The 26611-nt window shown below is 41.4% G+C and overlaps 1 protein-coding gene across 1 annotated transcript in view; it reads left to right on the top strand.

The window, feature by feature from the left end:
* Positions 1-26611, top strand: part of LOC136880855 (neuroglobin-like) — a 552523-nt gene that overhangs the window by 440321 nt on the left and 85591 nt on the right. Inside the window, exon 3 of the mRNA XM_067153396.2 lies at positions 17665-17785. Coding sequence (XP_067009497.1) covers positions 17665-17785 — 121 coding nt within the window. The remainder of the gene's footprint in view (positions 1-17664; positions 17786-26611) is intronic.

The following is a 26611-nucleotide window of genomic DNA, read 5'->3' as shown; positions in this document are numbered from 1 at the left end:
TTATGAGCCCACAGAGAGGGCGGGGCGCAATGCAGTCAACGAGATATGTAGTGCGCTACTGTTCTGTTTTTCATGGGCGCTTTATATGAACAGTACATTAAATTGTTTTTAAAACACCATCCTTCGCAGTTAAATAAATGTTGTAACTTTACTGATGTAACTTTTGTAGCGAGCTTTGAAACAGACAAACATTATGTAAAACTATAAATCAACACCTCGTATTTTCCATTCTAGGCGTGAGATCTTTTCTTCTTTTTTTTTTTTTTTTGCTATTTTGTTTTACGTCGCACTGACACAGATAGGCCTTATGGCGACGATGAGACGGGAAAGGCATAGGAATGGGAAGGAAGATGTCGTGGCCTTCATTACCGTACAGCCTAGTGTGAAAATGAGAAACCACGGAAAACCATCTTCAGGGCTGCCGACAGAGGGGTTCGAACCCACTATCTCCCGGATGGGAGCTCACAGCTACGCGCTCCTAACCGCACGCCGAACTCGCCCGGTAAGGCGTGAGATCAATTCCATTCATTTTGTGGGTAGCCTCTAGGTTGGCTCAGGTAAAGTAAAATGATATAAAGCCCTCTTCCACTATCCGTAACCTCGGCACTGTGTAGAGGAGAGTAGATAGTTGTATACCCAAGACCTTCCACTATTAGTAACTTCAGCAGTATATAGAGGAGAGTAGATAGTTGTATACGCAAGATCTTCCACTATTAGTAACTTCAGCAGTATGTAGAGGAAAGCAGATAGTTGTATACCCAAGACCTTCCACTATTAGTAACTTCAGCAGTATGTAGATGAAAGTAGATAGTTGTATACCCAAGATCTTCCACTATTAGTAACTTCAGCAGTATGTAGAGGAAAGCAGATAGTTGTATACCCAAGACCTTCCACTATTAGTAACTTCAGCAGTATGTAGATGAAAGTAGATAGTTGTATACCCAAGGCCTTTCACTATCCGTGACTTCAGCAGTATATAGAGGAGAGTAGATAGTTGAATACCCAAGACCTTCCACTATTAGTAACTTCAGCGGTATGTAGAGGAAAGTAGATAGTTGTATACCCAAGATCTTCCACTATTAGTAACTTCAGCAGTATGTAGAGGAAAGCAGATAGTTGTATACCCAAGACCTTCCACTATTAGTAACTTCAGCAGTATGTAGATGAAAGTAAATAGTTGTATACCCAAGATCTTCCACTATTAGTAACTTCAGCAGTATGTAGAGGAAAGCAGATAGTTGTATACCCAAGACCTTCCACTATTAGTAACTTCAGCAGTATGTAGATGAAAGTAGATAGTTGTATACCCAAGATCTTCCACTATTAGTAACTTCAGCAGTATGTAGAGGAAAGTAGATAGTTGTATACCCAATATCTTCCACTATTAGTAACTTCAGCAGTATGTAGAGGAAAGCAGATAGTTGTATACCCAAGACCTTCCACTATTAGTAACTTCAGCAGTATGTAGATGAAAGTAGATAGTTGTATACCCAAGGCCTTTCACTATCCGTGACTTCAGCAGTATATAGAGGAGAGTAGATAGTTGAATACCCAAGACCTTCCACTATTAGTAACTTCAGCGGTATGTAGAGGAAAGTAGATAGTTGTATACCCAAGATCTTCCACTATTAGTAACTTCAGCAGTATGTAGAGGAAAGCAGATAGTTGTATACCCAAGACCTTCCACTATTCGTGACTTCAGCAGTATATAGAGGAGAGGAGATAGTTGTTGTAAACAAGATAAGGTTTACAAGAACACAACTTATTTATTTGCTTCACACAGAATTCTACAATATGTACAGGAATAAAACATAAAATTGTCTTGAAGCAAAGTAGATGATTAATCGTGAGAGAGTTTCTGTTTCTATACACTATGTACACGCTGAATGTATTTACACTCACTGCTATCTTGAAAAGATATTTCTTTGGAAAGATATAGTTCGTGATAGTTGAAAACTATCATTTGCACTAGCATAGATTAGTTAAGAGAGTTCCTTCTAACTTGAAGTGTCTGAGTTCCTAAGCTTGTACTAAATGAAAGCTATGTTCACAATTAGAGAATCTAATGTGTGTGTCGGAGCTTGAGTGAGCTTGGGGATGTGTGGCATACAACATCGGGGCTCGACATGGATGAAGGAACGGGAAAGTGGAGTAGTGACCTGAGGTGAAACCTCATACTACCAGAATTCCGTCCACCTGGTCGAGACACATTTTTAAGAGGAGTAGCCTCCGTGTTCGACGTTCAGTGTATTCTGGAGCAGGACACTGGGGAGAATCCTCATGAGTGACAGACAGGGAGCTCCTTATATACTGCACACGACATAACAGACACGCGCACTGAAGACTGCGCGTCGAGTCTCGAATGATCCACGCTTGCGTGCGTGCGGCTGGCTGGCGCTGAGCGAAGAGAGCGGAGGACATACAATAATAGTTGTATACCCAAGGCCTTCCACTATCCGTAACTTCAGCAGTATGTAGAGGAAAGTAGATAGTTGTATACCCAGGACCTTCCACTACCCGTAACTTCAGCAGTATGTAGAGGATAGTACTTAGCTCTATACCCAAGACCTTCCACTATCCGTAACTTCAGCAGTATGTAGAGGAGAGTAGATAGTTGTATACCCAAGACCTTCCACTATCCTTAACTTCGTCACCATGTGAAAGAAAGTAGTTAGTTAATTGACCAGCATCTTCAACTAATTAACCTGATCTCATTTTTGGTGTAAGAGGAGTAAACTTTAGGGACACGTAGGCCACTTTTCTCCAGAAGTTTAAATGCCGTTTCTAACTGTTGGACTTCCTAACGGGCAACCCACTCCTTCTGGCTGAACTGAACACACCTCTCTGCGGCATCCCATCAACTAGGCCTTAAAATAGTTTTACCATCCATAAACAGGGATGGTTTATTTTTCTTCTCCTTCTTCAAATAAATTATATTTATTTTCTCTATTCCTATCTTTTTTATTTACTATTATATATAACTTTTAAAAACATCATTTCCACGAATTAAGCTATGTCAACACGCGAGAGGTCTAAGAATGTCCGGTAGAAAATAGGCATAGGAACTTAAGGACTATATCAGGTAGCTGGGTTATGTTTTATTCCAGAATGCAGTATAGTGAATGACATCGAACAAAGCTGTAACAAAGTTGACGCAGTGAGTTCTAATTACTGATCGATGATATATTACAAGAAGCAATTGAGATAATAAAATATATTATACTCAAACCGTTTCCTGCAAACGGTTTGAAGGAAGTGAAAATAAAAGCACATAGTAGCAAGTCGTTCTACAAGAAGGCAGAACCACATGAAATGATCAAGGCTGCAAGACACCAATAAATGTAAAAGTATCGTTATTGTCCAATAAACTTATGTTTCCACCATTTCCTCGTTCCCACACGGGGCTATAGGGATGATGTCATGACATGCGACATAGTAGACCTGTTCCTTGCAACATACCAACGTATGGGTGGGGGCGGTACATCAGAGTCACGGTATCCCCTGTCTGGCGCAAAAGGCGACTTAAGGGGAGACGTGCACGAAAATTCATTGATTTTCTAAAAATTCTCTGTAACTTGGACATTGAGTTGAAAACCATGAAACTTTGCACACTGATCTATATATACTTTGCTATAATCATTACGCACTTAATTTCTATAAAATATTTCTGAAAAACATTTGTTTTTCAAATTTGAATTTTGGACATATTGATGTACCTTTATCTCAGCAACATGGAGGTCCTGGACGTTGTAATTTTGTTTAGTGATTTCTAAGAACGTTAATGCCGATTCCCGGCTCTGCCACGAAATTTGCAAAGTGGTACGAGGGCTGGAACGGGGTCCACTCAGCCAGAGGAGGTCAACTGAGTAGATATGGGTTCGATTCCCACCTCAGCCATCCTGGAAGTGGTTTTCCGTGGTTTCCCACTTCTCCTCCAGGCAAGTGCCGGGATGGTACCTAACTTAAGGCCACGGCCGCTTCATTCCCTCTTCCTTACCTGTCCCATCCAATCTTCCCATCCCTCCACAAGGCTCCTGTTCAGCATAGCAGGTGAAGCCGCCTGGATGAGGCACTGGTCATTCTCCCCAGTTGTATCCCCGACCCAAAGTCTGAAGCTCCAGGACACTGCCCTTGAGGCGGTAGAGGTGGTATCCGTCGCTGGAGCCCGAGGGGAAAACCAACCCTGGAGGGTAAAGAGATGAAGAAGAAGAAGAAATTTCACCAAAATGACCAAAATATAGATTTTTATATCCGGAGTGTCGCCTTAAGTATGTATTGCTTGTGTAGACTTCTAATTATATTATATATGCATATTTTGCTTTATAAACAAATTAACTTTGCTCGACCAAGTGGGGTGCACATACAGCAGTACGCAGGACTACATTGGCTCTTAGTTTCTCTGTGGCAGAATACGAAAGCCCTGTGTAGTTCAATTACGGTCATACAATGCAGGTGGATGTAGCTTTGAATTGAACCTGCAGAGGAGGTACAGAATTTCTCAAAGCAATCGCCACTGAGAAATTTTACTTCCTGGCTGGAATCGCTCTCCGTGATGTTCGGAATGAAGTGGCGGTAAGGAATGAGAGAACAAAGGCGTCACCCTCTATTTGGATTTCGACCGCCTCCTAAAATATTAAAATCAAGAAAGTGGTTCCTCAACGTCTATGCCACTTTAAAAAATATCACCAGCAACAACTTTTTTTTTTTTTTTTTTGCTATTTGCTTTACGTCGCACCGACACAGATATGTCTTACGGCGACGATGGAATAGGAAAGGCCTAGGAATTGGAAGGAAGCTGTCTTAATTAAGGTACAGCCCAGGCATTTGCCTGGTGTGAAAATGGGAAACCACGGAAAACCATCTTCAGGGCTGCCGACAGTGGGGCTCGACTCCCACTATCTCCCGATTACTGGATTCTGGCCGTACTTAAGCGACTGCAGCTATCGAGCTCGGTATACCCACCAGCAACAGCGCGCCGAGACCTGTGGGTAAGTAAGACACAGCATTTTCAGAGTGGATGGTATCTTATGAATCTCCACCTCCTGGAGATCACTTCATTGTTTGAGGAGAGGTACTGGTAGATCAAGGGATGACCTCAAAAAGTGAGGACATCTAGGAAATGAAACAGAACTTTGAAATTGTGGGGGGGGAAAAATTAACCCACCCATGTACAATTGTCAAATATGTCCTGTCCAATGTACACTTCAAGGTCTCGTTGAAGTGACCGAAGATTTGTTGTCACTGATTATTAGATAGACACAGTGTCATCGAACCAATTATATCAGTACCTTCGAGTGCCACATACCTTGTGCAATGTCATTTGTAATGTATGGTTTAAGTATACTTGTACTGTTCATATTGTATCAAAGCTCTGACACTAAATAATAATAATAATAATAATAATAATAATAATAATAATAATAATAATAATAATAATAATAATAATAATAATAATAATAAATAGCTGATTATTAAGCTATTTATATAATAAAATAATGTATCTCGTAATATCCGTATGCTCTTTTAGACCTATAATAATGAAATGTAGATAATACATCCGTTTCTGCATTGATGTTTACAAGATCTTGTCCAAAACTGGATAATTTTCAAAATGTTCTAATTAATAACGGCCTTCATCCCATTTCGATGGAAAATCAATGAAAAAGTGTGAAAACATCTCATTGACAGCCACCCCCGTAAAAAATTCCAAATTGATAGACCTGATTAATTCCTGAGAAGATCGAGCTCGATAGCTGCAGTCGCTTAAATGCGGCCAGTATCCAGTATTCGGGAGATAGTAGGTTCGAACCCCACTGTCGCCAGCCCTGAAGATGGTTTTCCGTGGTTTCCCATTTTCACACCAGGCAAATGATGGGGCTGTACCTTAATTAAGGCCACGGCCGCTTCCTTGCCAGTCCTAGCCCTTTCCTGTCTCATCGTCGCCATAAGACTTATCTGTGTCGGTGCGACGTAAAGCCAATAGAAAAAAAATATAATTCCTGAGAAGAATTACTGTGGTTATTGTGATTAGCTGCCCCCCCTCGGGGGCTGGGTTCGTTCCCGGCTCTGCCACGAAATTTGGAAAGTGGTACAAGGGCTGGAACGGGGTCCACTCAGCCTCAGGAGGTCAAATGAGTAAAGGTGGGTTTGATTCCCATCTCAGCCATCCTGGAAGTCGTTTTGCGTGGTTTCCCACTTCTCCTCCAGGCAAATGCCGGGATGGTACCTAACTTAAGGCCACGGCCGCTTCCTTCCCTCTTCCTCGTCTATCCCTTCCAATCTTCCCATTCCCCCACAAGGCCCCTGTTCAGTATAGCAGGTGAGGCACCTGGGCGAGGTACCGATCATTCTCCCCAGTTGTATCCCCGACCCAAAGTCTGAAGCTCCAGGTCACTGCCCTTGAGGCGGTAGAGGTGGGATCCCTCGCTAAGTCCGAGGGAAAAACCGAACCTGGAGGGTAAACAGATGATGATGATGATGATGATAAATCAGGTTATGGTCTCTGCTGTTTTTAACTTTTTATTCACGAATCTCTAGTCTTTGTAGAAACTCCAGAATCTCGCGAAGTATTTTTCCCCTATCGGAATATATCACAGTTTTTTTTAAAAATGATGTTATAATTCTTTTCCTACTTCATTGTTAAGGCTAGTTTATATGACGACAGTAGGTTTCGTAACTGCCTGGTAATTAAATGTGCATGCGTGAATTGCATTTGTGACACTAAGTTAAGACAGTAGCAACTTTCGGCTAGCAACTTTTCATGAAACTAACATAGTCATTTCGAGTGTACGGAATTTTAGCCATGTACATTTTAAAGATTCCTCTTCTGGAACCAAAAATGCAAAAGCCAAGTCATCTGCATACAGGCCATGAAGTTCCTTGGAGGGGTGAAAAGTAAATGCTTCCACTATCTATAACCTCGGCAGCTGATGGGGTAGAGTGGTTAGCTCTACGCCCGGCCACCTTTGACCCCAGGAATTAACCTAGTACTCATTTATGGTGTAGGCTGAGTGAACCTCAGGACCATATGCACCTCCGGATGTGGAAATTTCATTTCTTAAATTTTACTACTTCCTGACGGGGATTCGAAGCCACGTCCTTCCGGACGAACCGAGCACGCCTTTACCGCCTTGGCCAGGCAGCTCCTTCCTGGATCCACTAGTACCTCACAAAGGTAACCCTAGATATGGTAGAGAATTATATTACTTTACATTATAATAGTGCCAACAACAGTTTCACAGACTAGGTAATCTTTGGTCACTACGTTAATAATGGTGTGTGGTCTGCGAAGAGGCTTGGTACAGGCCTTCCGAGCTGAAGCCATGTCTGTGAGGATGGGGCCCTACCTATGACGAATTCTAATAACTAAGACGGCACACACACCCAGCCCCCGAGATGTTGGAATTAACCAATAAAGGTTTAAATCCACGATACGGTCGGTTCGATTCCCTGCAACATCAGGGAAACCACGGGAAACCATCTTCAGGGCTGCCGACAGTGGGGCTCGAACCCACTATCCCTCAAATGCAAGCTGATAGCTTCCTGAGCCAAGCCCCGCGGCCACTTGCTCGGTTTTATTACTTATTTACTTACTTACTCACTCACTTGCTTACTTACATGAAATCAGTTCCAAGTAATGTTAAATGACATTACAGTTTCTTCTTCTTCCTTTGTTGCCGCTTTTTCTCACACCTGTAGGGTCGCGGGTGCGAACTGCGACACACATGGATTTGGCCCTGTTTTACGGCTAGATACCCTTCCTGACGTCAACCCTATATGGAGGGATGTAATCACTATTGCGTGTTTCTGTGGTGGTTAGCAGTGTAGTATGTTGTCTGAATATGATGAGGAGATAGTTGGGACGGACACATACTCCCAGTCCCTGAGCCAGAAGAATTAACCAGAAGCGATTAAAATCCCTGACCCGGTCGGGAATCGAACCTAGGACCCTCTGAACCGAAGGCAAGTACGCTGACCATTCAGCCAACGAGTCGGACTTTACAAACAGTTTCGTATGTTACTAATTGTCCCACAAGATATTTTTGGACTTGATACGTGAGATTTGTTGAGGAAACAGTTAACTTCGAGAGCTAAAACAAACACATGTGGAAGCGAGACGAGTATTTACACAGGCCCGTTTGAATGAGAACATAGATCCATTAGTAGCTAATGGATCATTTGATGAAGCAGATAGACCGGAGCCTGATATGACACCAAGTAAACGTTGGCTCGGATCAGATTTGAGAGCAATGTTGACTCTCTGAAAAAGAGATTGTCGTGCGAGGAGGAAATCCTCTCTAACGCAATTATGGCTGCATTTTACAGACGGTGAACGGTTTTGCTTCTTCGAAAGAACATGAAAGAAATTGCGGTAAAATAAAACACGAACATTTATATTCATATGAAGAATAAAATAAATCTCGATGTAAAATTTAAATGGCATCTGCCTGCCTTTGAAATGGCATTACGAGTAAATAGGTGGGCGGAATTTTATCGTGAAATTGTACACTAACATACTCAACGGGAATGATGTTTTATTTTACAATCTGACCTGAAAATATACAGGTTGTCCTTGAAAAGGTTTCAATATTTAGAGACGAGACAGCACGCAGCAAACGAAGAAAAAATCCACGGTTCTAGCCCTTCTGACAAGCAACTCAAAGTCAAAAACCTCCTAGGGATATGAGCTACGAATTTTAGGTAAATAAAATATAATAAATATGATAATATTTTATTTATTTATTTATTTATTCCTGAAAATGACAATCCTTTTCTTAATCATCGTTAAACCGGTCGATTAGATTAGCAGCTTGCCTTCTTCTACCACTACGAGCGGTAATATGAGTCAATGAATTATTTCACTTAAGCCCCACTACGGCCGCTAATGTGTATTTATTTATTTATTTATTTATTTATTTATTTATTTATTTATTTATTTATTTATTTATTTATTTATTTATTTATTTATTTATTCCTGACTTACATTCGTGAGGAAGTTAGAACTGATGGCCCTGTCTTACACTTAACATCTTTAAAAAATTAAAATTTAGAATTCTTTTTTTTTTTTTTTTTGCTAGTTGTTTTACGTCGCACCGACACAGATAGGTCTTACGGCGACGATGGGACAGAAAAGGGCTAGGAGTGGGAAGGAAGCGGCCGTGGCGTTAATTAAGGTACAGCCCCAGCATTTGCCTGGTGTGAAAATGGGAAACCACGGAAAACCATTTTCAGGGCTGCCGACAGTGGGGTTCGAACCTACTTTCTCCCGAATACTGGATACTGGCCGCACTGCAGCTATCGAGCTCGGTATTTAAAAATTTATACATAAATTTAAATATAGTCATTCTCCAAGGAAATATAACTACGGGCAGGTGCACTAAGACAAGGTTACAAATCAGTGCGGTAATTAGTGTGACAATACTAATAGTACTAATGCAAAGAGGAAATATAATAATAATAATAATAATAATAATAATAATAATAATAATAATAATAATAATAATAATAATAATAATAATAATAGTCCGCCTCTGTCGTGTAGTGGTTAGCGTGATTAGCTGCCACCCCCGGAGGCCCGGGTTCGATTCCCGGCTCTGCCACGAAATTTGAAAAGTGGTACGAGGGCTGGAACGGAGTCCACTCAGCCTCGGGAGGTCAACTGAGTAGAGGAGGGTTCGATTCCCACCTCAGCCATCCTGGAAGTGGTTTTCCGTGGTTTCCCACTTCTCCTCCAGGCGAATGGCGGGATGGTACCTAACTTAAGGCCACGGCCGCCTCCTTCCCTCTTCCTTGCCTATCCCTTCCAATCTTCCCATCCCTCCACAAGGCCCCTGTTCAGCATAGCAGGTGAGGCCGCCTGGGCGAGGTACTGGTCATTCTCCCCAGTTGTATCCCCCGACCAAGAGTCTGAAGCTCCAGGACACTGCCCTTGAGGCGGTAGAGGTGGGATCCCTCGCTGAGTCCGAGGGAAAAGCCGAACCTGGAGGGAAAACAGATGATGATGATGATGATGATGATGATGATAATAATAATAATAATAATAATAATAATAATAATAATAATAATAATAATAATAATGAGTGATGTGCATAATAGATAAAAGAAATCCCATTCACACAACATGCACACAGTGACTAATGTGAGTCAATGAGTGTTTCATTTAAGCCCTAATGACTACATTCGGTGTGGACATTTTTTCAAAAATTAAAAAACGCCTGAGGGTATTGAACCGAGGAACACATCACAGAAAGAATTATGTAAATAAGTTAATTTTTCTAGGATTTGAATCAAAAAAGAAAACGAGTGAAGAAACAAGCGAGTTTAGGCTATATCCCTGGTATTGCATTTAGGCCAGAAGTGATTTTTCGAAGTTTGTCGTTTTTATTAGTTTAATAGAGCTATCCAAGATTCGTAATTTGAAACCTTTTCGGTCCCTTCATCCCTGCAGCATTCGTCCCTTGTCTGCTGGGAAATGTTTTCAACATTTAAAGGTTGGTCGCAACACCAATGTCTCTGATCTACTCTTCACAACAGTTGCTCGATCTGACCGCCATCCATTGCAATGCAGCCTTCCACCCACAATACTGCAGTGTTACAACAAAACATACGCCATTTTAGAACTACCCTAACCTATCTGACTGCGAGACCAATGTGATCTGAAGTACGCAGTGCTTCGTTCTTGGTTGACACAGTACAAATGCCACACTCAATGCACTGCATCAATTGTCTACGTACAATGGTTTCGCATTTGCATCGTGACAAAGTGCTCGGAATTCGAGATACATAATACATAATAAGACCGGAACACGACACGCTAGTAGGAATACGACAAATGTTTATGTAGGAACGTATTTCCGTCTTTTGTTGTATACATCATCATCATCATCATCATCATCTAGGTATTCTGCCTTATGGCAGGTCTTGTCATGGGATGAACCTCTTCCACTGTTGCCTGTCCTGCGCCAAGTTTTTCATGTCTGAATATTTATTTCCTTGGATATTGTCCAACATTTGATACCTTTTCCTTCCTCTTCCTCGTTTGCCTTTCACCATTCCTTCTATTCCTTCTTTCAGTAAACAGTCCCTCCTCAAACAATGTCCGATCCAGTTCATTTTTCTCCTTCTAATGATTTTTAACATACTTCGCTCTTCTCCAACTCTTCGTAATACCGCCTCATTCCTTACCTGGTCTTCCCCTTTCACTCGTTCTATTCTCCTCCATACCCACATCTCTGGTGCCTCCAATCTTCTCTCATCTTTCTTTCTCAATGTCCAAGTCTCTGCGCCATACAGCGCTGTGCTCCAAATGTAACACTTAGCAAGTCTTTTCATCAAATCTTTGTTTAGTGGTCCACAAAATAATTTTGATTTTTTCTTAAAGCCTTCTTTTGCTATGGCATCATGATCATTTATAGCAGTGGTAGGGATCCGTAAGTCTAAGATATTGGGTTTGCTACCAATGTTTGTTTATTAGGACTTAATCTCCTTTGTTTGTTTTCTGTGTTCCGCATCTTCTATAAATATTGGAACCTTTTTCAAGGACATTATGCCATTTCCGACATTACGTTCACAATGCCGCTTAATAGCTTAAAGTGGGATTGTATCTCGTTTAATCATGCCAGAACTACAGGTTAAGTGAACTGGAATTTGATACTGATATGTCTTAGACATTCAGTTCAAACATAGGCTTGTTCGTATTTTTCAAAACATAATGATTTCAAAATGTTGTTCATAAATGTGTAACTCTCCGCCTCGGCGTTGTAGTGGTTAGCGTGATTAGCTGTCACCCTCGGAGTCCCGGGTTCTATTCCTGGCTCTGCCACGAAATTTGAAAAGTGATAGGAGGGCTGAAACGGGGTCCACTCAGCCTCGGGAGATTAACTGAGTAGAGGGGGGTTCGATTCCCTCCTCAGTCATCCTCGAAGTGGTTTTCCGTGGTTTCCCACTTCTCCTCCTGGGAAATGCCGGGATGGTACCTATCTTAAGGCCATTGCCGCTTCCTTCCCTCTACCTTAACTATCCCTTCCGATCCTCCAATCCCCCCACAAGGACCCTTCAGCATAGCAGGTGAGGCCGCCTGAGCGAGGTACTGGTTCTCCTTCAAGTTGTGTCTGCCGACCCAAAGTCTCGCACTCCAGGACAGTGCCCTTGAGGCGGTAGAGGTGGGAACACTCGCTGAGTCAGAGGGAAAAGCCAATCCTGGAGGATAAACAGATTAAGAAAGAAAGAAGGAAAATATGTAACTATTTGCTGAACTCACGTTGTATCTGTTTAGGGGCTGCCTGGCCGAGGCGGTAAAGGCGTGCTCGGTTCGCCCGGAAGGACGTGGGTTCGAATCCCCGTCAGGAAGTCGTAAAATTCAAGAAATGAGACTTCCCGTTCCGGAGGTGCATATGGCCCTGAGGTTCACTCCGCCTACACCAAAAATGAGGATCAGGTTAATGCCTGGGGACAAAGGCGGCCGGGCGTAGAGCTGACCACTCTACCCCAGAAGTGCCGAAGTTACGGATAGTGGAAGCCTTAACCTTCCTCCCCCCCCCCCCCTTCCAAGTGCCTGCATGGCCTGTACGGAGAAGACTTTGCTTTTTTATGTCGTATCTGTTAAGAACCAAAACAGAAAATTTCCACAATCGTACATGTTTTCCACAACACGGAAAAACAGAATCATGGATATGTCATTGGCCTTAGAGGACGAAAGAGTTAGTACATATTCTTTAGTTGTTCCCCTCTTAGTAGCCTCTTACGACATGCAGCGGGTACAGATAATAATCCTTTAACTCCACCTACAGGGAGATAAAGAGTTTCAAAAAACCGACAGAAAAATGAGTTTATCCACAAAAGAATTGTAAGGCTCATGAATTGTGAGAGACTAAAAGCCATTCTAGACCTCGTAAACATATTATTATTATTATTATTATTATTATTATTATTATTATTATTATTATTATTAGCCATCCGTGTGGTATAGGAGTAGCGAGTCGGTCTCTTATTCCAAACCCCTGGGTTCGTTTTCCGGGCAGTTCAAGCATTTTAATTCTGGACTGAGCAGTGGAACAGGATTCACTTTATACGAGATTTTGTCAAGCTCTTAGTTATAGGAAGAAAGCGCACAGTGAGAAGATGGCGCTACCGACTTAGTATACATCGACCAATACTGGTTGCCATGGTTACAACTGTGTCGAGTAATTGATGATACTAATTCTAGATAGAACACCATCCCAAAACACAAAATATCCAGGAAATTCAGTTTTCTAGAAGAAAGGCCTAGCATTTTCTTCGTAACTGAAATGATTTGCCAGAAAATTACGCGTTTATGTGTTAAAGTAAGCATTCAGAGCACCTACTGGGTATCTGGCCGCTTCTGGCACTGCCTTCGTAATGTCCAGGCCGTACTGTACCTCTGATGACGTCACGCTTTGGGGGGGACTTGAAGGCGATACGCATACGCTCCGCTTGAATAACACACTCGTTTAAATTACTTAAAGGACTGTTAACACCTTATAAAACCAAAAACTATCCTCAAATATTTGTTAATTCTGACATACAATGCATATTCTTCTCCGTAACGTTCTATTTCTCGCGTATATACGTTCGTTTGCGTGAGTACAGCCTAACACTTTGAGACATATTCTTGCGATTTTATCCAATTTCTGGTCAACTGGAACATTCACATCATACACACTGACAGAAAACATGCAGCCAATTACCATTACTATTTATTACAAACATAAATTATTTCTGATTACCTCACTGTTTCCACTCCATGAACACTGCAGCTTTCCTGGATCTCTTACAGGAAGTTACACCAGTATGGAGTAGGTCTGCTCTCTTTGAAGCACTTTGTTGAATACACAAGTCGGTGTGAATTCATTAAAAATATATTCACCCAAATATATATAGGCCTACACTGTCCGGCCAGGTCTTCCAATTTCTTCCCGCAGTCACAAATGACTAGGGAATCTGCCAACTGCATTGACTCCAAAGCCAGGGATTTTGTGACACACTTAGGATCATCTGAATTTAGAAATACCGGTACCATCTTATATGTATCTGACACTAACACACAAAATACTTTGTACACCTCAATTCCAAGTTCTATTGAAACGTCTGATGGATACTTTAAGCCCCTCGATTTAGGAAATTCAGATATCTTACTTCTGGAGGTAATTCATAAATAAGATCTGAATCTGTCAGAAGATAAAATTTACATAAATCATACTGCTTTTTGATACTCACAATTTATTTATTTTAATTTTTTTTTTCGTCGCACCGACACAGATAGATCTTACGGTGACGATGGGACAGGAAAGGACTAGGAATGGGAAGGAAGCGGCCTTGGCCTTAATTAAGATAGAGCCCCAGCATTTGCCTGGCGTGAAAATGGGAAACCACGGAAAACCATCTTCAGGGCTGCCGACAGTGGGGTTCGAACCCACTGTCTCCCGAATACTGGATACTGGCCGCAGCTAAGCGACTGCAGCTATCGAGCTCGGTGATACTCATAAATAAGACTTGCATTTTTAAATACACCGAATTCAGATAAGCCGTAGGTCTGATTACATAAAAATGTAGGGCCTACCTAATGTTACCCATGTTTATGACATAATAAAGAAAATTAACTCACCATCTGGACGGGACACTCTTATTTCTCTCAGGATGTGATTTTCAGGAAAGTGCTTAATACACACAACTGAGTTGTGATTAACTAATAAATTCCCCCTGGGAATAGCCTTCTTCCATAACTTAACTCGTTCTTCATCAGAAGGAAACACTAATACCGGAGTGTACTCTCCTTGTTTATAATTGGCTTTGCAGCCAGGCACACAGCAACTCTTAGGCATGGTGATTTCCCTCACTGATTATCTTAATTCAAGTATATACAATTCGTGGTTAACAATAAAACACAGAATGCACTAACTCAATTAATTTTTACACTATAAATATAACTTTACACAGATAAACTACAAAATTAAAACACTGAAGAACGATCTTCTTAACCTATAGCTTCACATAAATACACGCTCACACTAAGTTTTCTTCACTAATTAACGACTTTCCCCTTAATAATCCAGTCGATGACGGCTCATTCTCACATATATCTGAGTGAACACGCGGCCATCGTTAAAAATTTCAATAAAACTGCGAAAATCTATGTTTTACTCTACTAACTCATGTGCTAAACATCCCCCCTAACGATCACCTGATTGCTTTCCCGCGCTCGTTACAGTACGGCCTGGACATCACGAAGGCAGTGCTTCTGGGTAGGTCCCCATAATTCATAGAATAGACAACAGAGTGTGCAGAAGTCTATGTAGCTTGAAACCAAGTGATTTAATCCTTTGCAAATTAATTCACTGTGTTGTTAACTAAATCATTTTGTTACCATTGACATCAACGATGGATACAAAAAGAAGTCAGGGACATCACTAACTATCGATCCGCCACCGACGGAAACGCTCTCTGCTTGTACAGTGATAAGACTGCTAAGCATAGAAAATACTTCAAAACATTGTTTTGTTTTGTTTTTGAGTTATTCTTCCTTCGTGCCACTCAAGTAGACAGGTTTTTTTATTTTTTTATTGAGCCTCCAGTGGCTCAGGCGGCAGCACGCCGGCCTCCCACCGCTGGGTTCCGTGGTTCAAATCCCGGCCAATCCATGTGAGATCTGTGCTGGACAAAGCGGAAGCGGGACAGGTTTTTCTCCGGGAACTCCGGTTTTCCCTGTCATATTTCATTCCAGTAACACTCTGCACTATCATTTCATTACATCTGCCGCTCATTTATCATTGCCCCAGAGGAGTGCGACAGACTTCCGCAGCCGGCACAATAATTCCTATCCTCGCCGCTAGATGGGGTCTTCATTCATTCCATTCCTGACCCTGGCGAACGACTGGGAACAGGCTGTGGATTTTCATTTTCATTTTTTTTATTTACTATCATACCCGGCTCTGCTCGGGTACTTACATGAATGCTTCATTTTAGGATTTGTATCACCTGTTTCAAGTGAATATTTGTAATTTCCTTGTTGTAAAGTTGATTGATATTTTACGATGATGATGAAGATGATGCTTATCGAAACCGACTTTCAACCTATTAGGTCGCGTTGCATACATTTAGTACGTGTTGAAGAGATGTTAAGTATAGAACAAAAATGGGTTCGGATCCCACTGGTGTCCGGTTGGCCATTTTTGTTCCGTACTTAACATCTCTTCAGCGCGTACTAATTGTACGCAACACGACCTAATAAGTTGAAAGTCGGTTTCGATTACAATGCAGTCGTGAAAATCCAATATTCAAAGATGATGCTTGTTGTTTAAAGGAGCCTAACATCTAGGTCATCGGCCCCTAATGGTACGAAATGGGACGAAACGTACTGACAATTTAAAAGTTCAAAATCATCTACGGACCAGAATAAAAAACGTGATGATGAAGAATGAATGGATGGATATGAATTTAAGGCAATCAGTGGATCCGACCCGCAATGTCCCACCTTCCCAGAAACTATCATAAACAGTAGTATTACTGACCAAGGGGCTGCTTCGAAAGCACAATCCTGAATCGAAGATGCTTGTTGTCTAAAGGGGTCCAAAATTCAGGTCAACAGCCCCTCATAATGGTACTTATCGCTAGTAAAGTAGAACCATGGTATATTTTGTCATGTTGAGATACTAATCAAAAGTAGCGTAGACACACGGTGTTCCACACATTATGGTACTACTCACAAGTATTGTACGTCGCACAGGTAACGTAGACCCATGGTGTTCCTCACCTAGGTGTACTAATCACGGGCGCCGGTATTCCCGTGGTGTTCCTCACATAGTGGGTACTACTCACAGGCAACGCAGACCCACGGTGTCGCTCATATAGTGATACTGATCACAGGCATTGCCCAGACCCGTGGTGTTTCTCAGAATGGGTACAGGTAAACCCATACTGATTCACCCTCCGTTGCTACTAATCACAAACCTATTTTGTACGTAACATAGTGGTACTAGTCACAAGTAATGGTGTTCCCCGCGTGATTGTATTAATCACAGGTATTTTCATGGTTCTAATACAATCATCCCTTGGTCCCCCTTTTAGTCACCTCTTACGACAGTCAGGGGATACCGTGGGTGTATTCTTCGTCTGCATCCCCCACCCACAAGGGGTTATATTTTACGAAATCGTTTGTAGATTTAGAGTTTTAGTTTGAGATCATTTGGTTTCGCATTCAACTGTCCCCTTGTAAAAACCGAGATTGTCTGGGAAGTAGCTGACTCTTTCAAATAAATAATGAAAGTAACTTATAACTCTATATATTTACGCTTTGCGCTATGGATATGATGTACACGAATCCACCTGTCACTGGTATTGTCACTAATCAGCCTAGCTACCCCGAATATTGAGGATTTAACACTTGCATGTCATTTTAGGCATTTTCCTTTCCAGTTCTTCTCAACCTCCATGGCGATGGAGCCTGAACGTGGACTTCATATAGATTTTTGTGTATAATGTAGAATTCCATAGCGAAGCACGGGTAAATCAGCTAGTTATTAAATAAATGCGTTCTTGTTATAAAACCGCAGGTACAATGATTGGGTAAGCTCAAAAATATTTTGATACTTTTTAAAGCGTTCTACTCTTTGATACGTTGCCTCACTAAATATCTTTCTCATATTCCAGGGTGATGGCTTTTGTTCAGAAAGCTGTGGCGCGTCTACACGAACCAGAAAAACTTCAAACACTTCTCCAAGAGTTGGGAAAGAAGCATCACCATTATGGCGCCAAAGAGCAGTATGTTGATGTAAGTAACAGTGTTTTCTTGAACCTAACATTTAATAAATACAGCAGGAAAAACTTCGAACAGTTCTCAAAGAACTTCAGAAGAAATGTCACAACTAACGGAACACTTTACTTCCTTACTGACTGAGCAGCGTAATTGATTAGGTGATCGCCTCTTGTCTGCGGGTTTTAATCCCTGCACAGTCGGCTGCCATTCAGGGTACACCTAAGCAACCGTAACAAACTTTGGGGGAGGGGAGCATGATTCCTAGGATCAAAACAACAAAAAAAACATCCCTATCAACATGCAGGATTTCCTACAACGCGTGGCTGCTGAGGTACAGGCTTTGCACGAAGCCACATTTGGAACAGATTTTATCATAACACACACACAGGCCGGCAATTGAAAATTCCCATCGTATAGTTGTAATCATCAACGGCGCTTTTGACGCAATTTGTGATGTGGTATGATATTATCCATGATCCACTGATCAGCCCATATAAACTACCCCGGCGACTGAATAGACCAGCGTATCTGACCTTCTTGAGGGTCACGCTGCATGTATTACTAGAACATGGTCCCCTAGCAGTTCGCCGTACCCCGTCGTTCGTGCATGATGGGGCTCAAGCACACCTGAGTTTGTTTGTACGCCGCTGTTTTTATACAACACCTGCCCACAACCGTGTATCTGGCGTATTCAAGTGCATTGGCCTGCCTAATCTCCTGACCTTAACCCACTGGACTTTTATCTGTGTAGACTTATCAGACGTGTGGTGTACCCTACTTTAGTCAACGGCATCAACAACCTAGAACAGCATATCTATAACTCCTGTATTTTTTTCATTGTAACGGGAACAAAGTAGTTATTAGGGTGGCGCTTGCATGTGGCCCGGTTTTCCACCCATGTGAACGTCCACATGGTATATTTAGTTCATTTTTTCCTTTTTACATTTTTCTTCTTTGTAACGGGAACATGTATTTGGGCCGAAAGCCTGTAATGTTTTCATCAATAAATATCTAATACCTATAACGCCTATCCAGCTGTTCGACAGGACATTTATCTTCGAGTGGCTTCGCCAGTTTATGTTGAGGCCCCTCTTGGCGGAAACTTGGAGCATCTCCTGTGATGTGGTCAATAAACGTCGTTTCCTTGTTTTGATCCAAGTAATCACACGCTACCATAATTTAAAAATATTTAGATACATGCTGTATTATATTCCTATCATGTCAGAAGATTTAATTGCGTAGTAGTGAATAGAACCCGGATTTTTAGGCGTTAATAGGTCAGAAGAGGGACTCTCAAACACCCAAAATCTCTCTCGTGCAAACCGAGGCGCGGAGATTCTTTGCACCGTGCATCGGCCCGACTCGGCTCGGCTCGGACCTGCGTTTTGTCTCGGGGCGACTCGGCTAAGCACGGCTCAACTCTTCTCGGATGGTGGAGCGCTGCAGAGCAAGGGAGGAAGGGGAAGGCACGCGGAGGGAGCGAGACAGGCGTAGGGAAAGAGAGAGAGTGCTGTCGCTTAAAATCTAGGGGTCATCTTTTGCACCTTGCATCGCGCAATGCACCGGTGCATGCACCCTGAGAAACTCTGAGTAAGAATGCAGACTTAGTGAAGCAAGAAACACGTATATACTAGCCCGGACAACAGTTCTGCTATGAGATTTGCATAATCACCAGGGGCCAGCCACTTAGAACCCCCCTGAAAGAAATGTTACTCCCAATTACGTTGCAGGAGAGCGGGCTAAACTACACCTCCTACTTGGCAAACTAATTTGCGTGACAAAATTTCCAAAGATTGTTAGCAGTTGAAGGGACGGTAAATATACAAACCCCAACGTTTTTATTTTCCTTCTTCTTCTCCGTCTTCTACTTCATCCGCTGATTTTTCTGCACCTTGGAGGGGTCGCCGGAGCGAATTCTGTCAAACATGTGGACTTAGCCAAGTTTTAGGACGGGTTGCCCTTCCTGTCGACAACCTTACGCGGGGATGTTGTATTCATTATTGCCTCATCAATGGTGGTTGGACCTAGCGAGTTGGCTGTGCGTTAGGGTCACGTTGCATTCGGGAGGTAGTGGGTTCAAGCCCCACTGTTAGCAGCCCTGAAGAGGTTTTTCGTTGTTGCCCATTTTCACACCAGGTGAATGGTGGAACTGTACCTTATTTAAGGCCATGGCGGCTTCTTTCCCAATCAAAACGCTTTCCTGTACTTGTCGCCGAAAACCTTTGATGTGTTAGTACGACGTTGAACCACTAACAAAACAAATTATGGTATTTGGTAGTCGTGCGTTGTGTGTTAAAACTGTGTGTGATGCTGAAGAGGTGTATATTAAAACAAATACCCAGTCCCCGAGTCAGTAACATCGACTAAAATTAGCGACCAGCCGTGAGTGGAATCCAGGACTTCTTGAAACAAAGGCTGCGACACAGAGCATTCAGCCAAAGGGACAGTGTTAAATATATATATATATTATTATTATTATTATTATTATTATTATTATTATTATTATTATTATTATTATTATGGATATGTTTTTGGGCTGGGATTGTGAAGGAAGCGGCCGTGGCCTTAATTAAAGTACAGCTCCTGCATTTGCCTGGTGTGAAAATGTGAAACCACGGAAAACCCTCCTCAGGGCTGCCGAGAGTGAGGTTCAAACCCATCATCTCCCGAATGCAAAACTTACAGCTGCGTACCGCCAACTTGCTCGGTCAGAGATACCGTACTTCAGAAAATATAATGAAAGTTCTGATGGAAATTCTGAGACCTGTCAGAAATGATATCCATTTTACTGTTTCGCGGAAGAACAAGTACAAAAATGTCTGAGTTACAACCAGCTGGTTATCAAAGATTCCGGACTGTCGCACTAGTGTGAACAGTCCACTTGTCCCGAACCAATGTCCTCTCGAAATGAATATCGCGTCTATTTGTGGGAGCCTTTTAACATTCACCAGTCGAAACTGATACTGAAATTACAGGGAATTATTCTACGTCTAATAAATATTAGCAGTCACTTATTATTTTTCCTGTTCATTTCTTCTACTTTCCCATGTCAATATATCCCTACACTCAAGAACTTGAAAGTAATGTCGTAAGGGACAGCAGATACCCTTTGTTATTCTGACAAAGATGGCCTGACTGGGAAATTCTACTCGAATCTCTCAATTTCACCTTGTCTCGCACACGTCAGTCACCAGGGATGTAGCAACAGCAAGTGGATTAACTAGAACACTGTGTCCATCTGAACGAATTGTGAGGGTAATCCCTCCAACGAGCTTCTTTTAATGATTTCCCGTCCCGCGCTACTACCAGCTTCATTCTGTGGGTAGAAAATGAGATCGCACAGCGGATTCAACACTTCTGGACTGCCTGATTGCTCCCAGCGGCCGTCTTGTACCTATCTTTACTGATTTTGCTAATGGAAAATTTATCTTATCAGACAAAATCAAAATAAATGTGTGGTGAACAATTAGTTCTTTTGTTTTCATCAAAGAAATATCCGTAACCAGGTGCGGCTTCAATGGTTCATTGAACCCCTGCCAGGAAGAAACCACTTCTTTCCCCAATTGTTATTTTCCTAAAAGTATAATCTCGGAGGACATTGCTGGTTATTTATCTTCTACGCAGGCAAGCCGTTCTAATAGCCTATGTCAATGTGTGAACATTGTAATACCAGAAAAGGCGTGATTCATGTGACGAATACATTCAAAGTGAAGGGCAATTAAATCATGTTCAGCTAACAAGTGCATAGTATTCTGCTCCTAAACAGTGCAGTATTAAAAAAGAGGGCTTTTGAGTATAGTAAAAATACGATATCATGATGGGCCCAACAAAAATATGTCTAGAGATAAGCTTCAATTTGTAATTTGTATACTATGTTTTGTAATTAAGGCCAGTTTAAAAATCAGTTCAAAGGAAATGAAGGATGGAAAAATAAAACAATCTATATATATAAAATAACTTGTCCTGACTGACTGACTGACTGACTGACTGACTGACTGACTGACTGACTGACTGACTGACTGACTGACTGACTGACTGACTGATTCATCATCGCCGAGCCAAAACTACTGGACATAAAGAAATGAAACTTTGGGGATACATTCATATTAAGATGTAGGTGCTCGCTAAGAGAGGATTTTTGGATATTCCGTCACTAAGGGGGTGAAAAAGGGGGGTGAAATTTTAAAATGAGTGTAAATATATCTCAAAACTTTAAAAGTTTACAGATATAAAAATTGGTATTTAGAATCTTCTTTAAAAATAAGGAAACACGTATTTTTTTGTTTTCGGAAAATCCCAATAGGATGGGTGAAAAACGGTGAAAAAAGGTTGAATGCCTTTAATCAGGATACCGGTACTTATATCTCAAAAACTGAAGTTATTACAGACCTGAAAATTGGTACTTTTGATCTCTTTTAAAAATAAAGAAATACGTATTTTTTGTTTTTGGAAAATCCAATTAATCTATATCTCAAAACTTTTAAAGTTTACAGATGTAAAAATTGGTATTTAGAATCTTCATTAAAATAAAGAATCACGTATTTTTTTTGTTTTCGGAAAATCCCATTAGGAGGGGTGAAAAGGGGTGAAAAATGGGTTGAATGCCTTTAATGAGGATACTTATATCTCAGAAACTGAAGATATTACAGACCTGAACATTGGTGTTTGGGATCTCCTTCAAAAATAAGGAAACACGTATTTTTTTGTTTTTGGAAAATCCAATTAATGGGGGTTGAAAGGGGGGTGAATTTTTAAAATGAGTGTATCTATATCTCAAAACTTTTAATGTTTATACATGTAAAATGTGGTATTTAGAATCTCCTTTAAAAATAAAGAAACACGTATTTTTTTGTTTTCGGAAAATCCCGATAGGAAGGGTGGAAAAAGGTGAAAAAGGGGTTGAATGCCTTTAATGAGGCTACTTATATTTCAGAACCTGAATATATTACAGACTTGAAAATTGGTATTGGGGATCCACTTTAAAAATAAGGAAGCACGTATTTTTTCTTTTTTGAAAAATCCAAATAATGGGGGGGTGAAAAGGGGGGTTATTTTTAAAATGAGTGTGTCTATATCCTAAAACTTTAAAAGTTTACAGATGTAAAAATTGGTATTTAGAATCTCCTTTAAAAATAAAGGAACACGTATTTTTTCGTGGCATTTTTTCTGTAAAACCCAATAGGAGGGGTGTAAAAGGGTGAATAGTGGGTTGAATGCCTTTAATGAGGATACATATATCTCAGAAACTGAATATATTACAGAACTGATAATTTATATATGGGATCTCCTTTAAAAATAAAGAAACGCGTATTCTCGGAAAATCCAATGAAAGGGGGGGGTGAAAGAATTCAAAAATTATTTGAATTGTATGAGAATACATACATCTAATAAAAATTAAAATTGTTACGGACGTGAAAATTGGTATTTTGATCTCCTTTAAAAACAAAGAAAACGCGTTTTGTGGGGAAAACCATCTTGGGGGCGGGAGTGGAACGGAGTTGAATTCCTTTCATGAGGACACATAAATCAAAAACTGAAGAAGTTAGAGTCGTGATAATTGCTATTTAGAAGATCCTTTACTATTAAAGAAACAAGTGTTTTTGGCCGGAAAATTCACTTAAGTGGGGGGAGAAGGGAGAAGTGTGAAAGGAAGTGAAAAAAGTTAATTATTTTTATGGGGATACTTATATCTCAAAACTGAAGGTAATAGACGTGAACATTGGGGTTTGGAATCTCCTTTAAACATAAGGAAAAACTCCTTCTTTAATTTTTTTTGGGTGGGGGATTAAATAAACTTAACGGCGGTGGGGTGTAAAAGGAGGTGAGACCAATTGATTTTGCTGTTCATAATCTACTTATAAAGAGCCTCCGTTGCTCAGGCGGCAGCGCGCCGGCCTCTCACAGGTGGGTTCCGTGGTTCAAATCCCGGTCACTCCATGTGACATTCGTGCTGGATAAAACGGAGGCGAGACAGGTTTTTCTCCGGATACTTCGGTTTTCCCTGTCATCATTCATTCCAGCAACACTGTCTAATATTTCATTTCATTTGTTATTCATCGATCATTGCCCCAGGGGTGCTTCGGCAGCCGGCACAATTCCTACTGTCGCCGCTAGATGGGGCTTTATTCATTCCATTCCTGACCCTGTCGAATGACTGGAAACAGGCTGTAGACTTCCGATGTACTTATTCTGATCACAAAACGATCTTTTTTAATCTTTCCTGGGTTCGTTTTCAACAGCCATCTTTTCCTTCGGAGAACGTTCTTATATTACAGTAGATTCTCCTGGCATATGAATCAAAATTTAAACACATTTGAAATAAACGATAGGAATGAGATTGATCGTCCAATTGATCACCTCTATAATAAGATCAATAATGCACGGAAGTATGTTATTCGTATCGCCAGAAATCCCGCACACTGGCCTACGCGCGACAATGATGCTGATCACATTCTCAACAATGACAATGGCAGCAGATGTAATTTACCGCCAAGTAGCGGTCTTGCATCTTGCTGTGGGGTCCAGAACATCTATAATAATAATAATAATAATAATAATAATAATAATAATAATAATAATAATAATAATAATAATAATAATGTTCTGGACCGTCGTCAAATGTGCGGACCGCGGTGAAAACGGGCCATTGACGGGTAATGACTAAGAATGCAGTCCCGCCGCGGGTTCATCACCGCCAAGGCACCCAAGAAGACACCACGCCGGATCTCCTGAAGGATTTGATCCATATTAAAAATGCTTATATGAAAAGATATAGCGACCCAACTGACCGGGTGGAATACCTGGACCTAGCCCGGGAAGTACGAAATCGATTGCTGGAAAGAAAGATTGAAAAATGGGAGGAAACTTGCCGTAATCTATTAGAAAACGAGTCAGATGGCGAATTTTGGCGGATTCTCGCAGAAAACGATTCAGATCGCGAATTTCGGCTGATTATATATCTAAAACAACATTCAATTATAAATTTCAGTACAATACCGTAGCGAAGCACGGGTATCTTGCTAGTTTATTAATATTTTAGGCAAATATCCCCGAAGATAAAGTGGACCATCCTGCAGTTAGGACGTGCCTGAGGAAGCATTCATAGTGGTCTGGATATTTTCCCACTACAAGCTAGGGAAGGCGGGAAAATGTACCAGAATGTACCGGTGAAAATAGGACCAAAATTACTGAAGACCTTGCAGACAAATCGGTCATAATATTTTGTGATTGAAGAACTGTGTCCGAATCTGTGGAGTAGTGGTTAGTGTGATTAGCTGCCACCCCCGGAGGTCCGGGTTCGATTCCCGGCTCTGCCACGAAATTTGAAAAGTGGTACGAGGGCTGGAACGGGGTCAATCAGCCTCGGGAGGTCAACTGAGTAGAGGTGGGTTCGATTCTCACCTCAGCCATCCTGGAAGTGGTTTTCCGTGGTTTCCCACTTCTCCTACAGGCAAATGCCGGGATGGCACCTAACTTAAGGCCACGGCCACTTCCTTCCCTCTTCCTTGCCTATCCTTTCCAAACTTCCCATCCCCCACCAAGGCCCCTGTTCAGCATAGCAGCTGAGGCTCCTGGGCGAGGTACTGGTCATTCTCCACAGTTGTATCCCCGACCCAGAGTCTGAAGCTCCAGGACACTGCCCTTGTGGCGGTAGAGGTGGGATCTCTCGCTTAGTCCAAGGCAAAAGCCAACCCTGGAGGGTAAGCAGATTAAGAAAGAAAGAAAGCTTGAAGAACTGTTCTAATATCAGCTGTGTATTTCCGATCTCATTTGGGACTGCAGAAGGAAAACCAGTTCAGAAACTTGGTTCGTGTTTATTTCTAGAAGTAAGGAATGCCACCACAACAATCCAAGTGGTAGAAAAGACAATTTGTGATTTAGGCCTAAATATTAATTATTCTACTGAAAAATATCAATTTTTACTGGCAGTGCCACATACATATTTAAATGTGTCAAAACTCTGAAGGTACTAATACCGCATTTTGGTGTTTTAGAAATACGGCACAAAACTCTGAAAGATCGTAATTGTGTTAATTCAGGTCTGGAAAGTGATTTCGGGAACGCAAGAAATATCAAATCATAATTATTATAAAAGATTTAATGCAGAATAAACTTCCCTGATCTTACAATAGAACTATTTCCTATTTCGTTATGACAAGATGTTTTAGGTGGTTTAATTCCGTGAAATACAGTATCTGTTTGAGTATTTTCAAGCAATTGTAGAATTTTTCAGTCATTGCAATTCATCATCACCTCAGGGTCAAAGCTTAGTTGAGGAATATTTTTGTAGTTAATAAAAATGTAAAATTCTGAAAATCCAGGATTCCTGGGTTGGTTTGAATTTCCACTTGATCACAAAATCTGGTACTGTGATAAACTTCTTGGCTCCACATTACTTCAGTTTCCAGCGACACCTCAGTGTACTTGGTGGGAACTAGGACATGCAATATCTATGATGTAGCAGGTTTCACTGGTCTTATCAAGCAGCACGATGTCTGTTCTATTACATGGTACTGTCTTGTCAACTATGATTCTTCTTTACAATTTAATTTACGTCACACCGATACAGAGAGGTCTTATGGAGGCGATGGGGTAGAAGAAGTCTAAGAGTGAGAAAGAAACGGCCGTGGCCTTAATTAAGGTACAGCCCCAGCATATGCCTGGTGTGAAAAAGAGAAATCACGGAAAACTATCTTCAGGGCTGCCGACAGTGCGGTTCGAACCCACTGTCTCCCGGATGCAAGCTCACAGCTGCGCGCCTCTAACCGCACGGCCAACTCGCCGGGTAAATGATACTTCTAAATAAAGTGGTAATTTTCAAGAACTGACGCTGTTATCTAC

The sequence above is a fragment of the Anabrus simplex genome, chromosome 9 (genome assembly GCF_040414725.1).
Source record: "Anabrus simplex isolate iqAnaSimp1 chromosome 9, ASM4041472v1, whole genome shotgun sequence".
NCBI classification, from domain to species: domain Eukaryota; kingdom Metazoa; phylum Arthropoda; class Insecta; order Orthoptera; family Tettigoniidae; genus Anabrus; species Anabrus simplex.
Note: the sequence above shows the minus strand (reverse complement) of the source record. Positions and strands in the feature narration are given on the sequence as shown.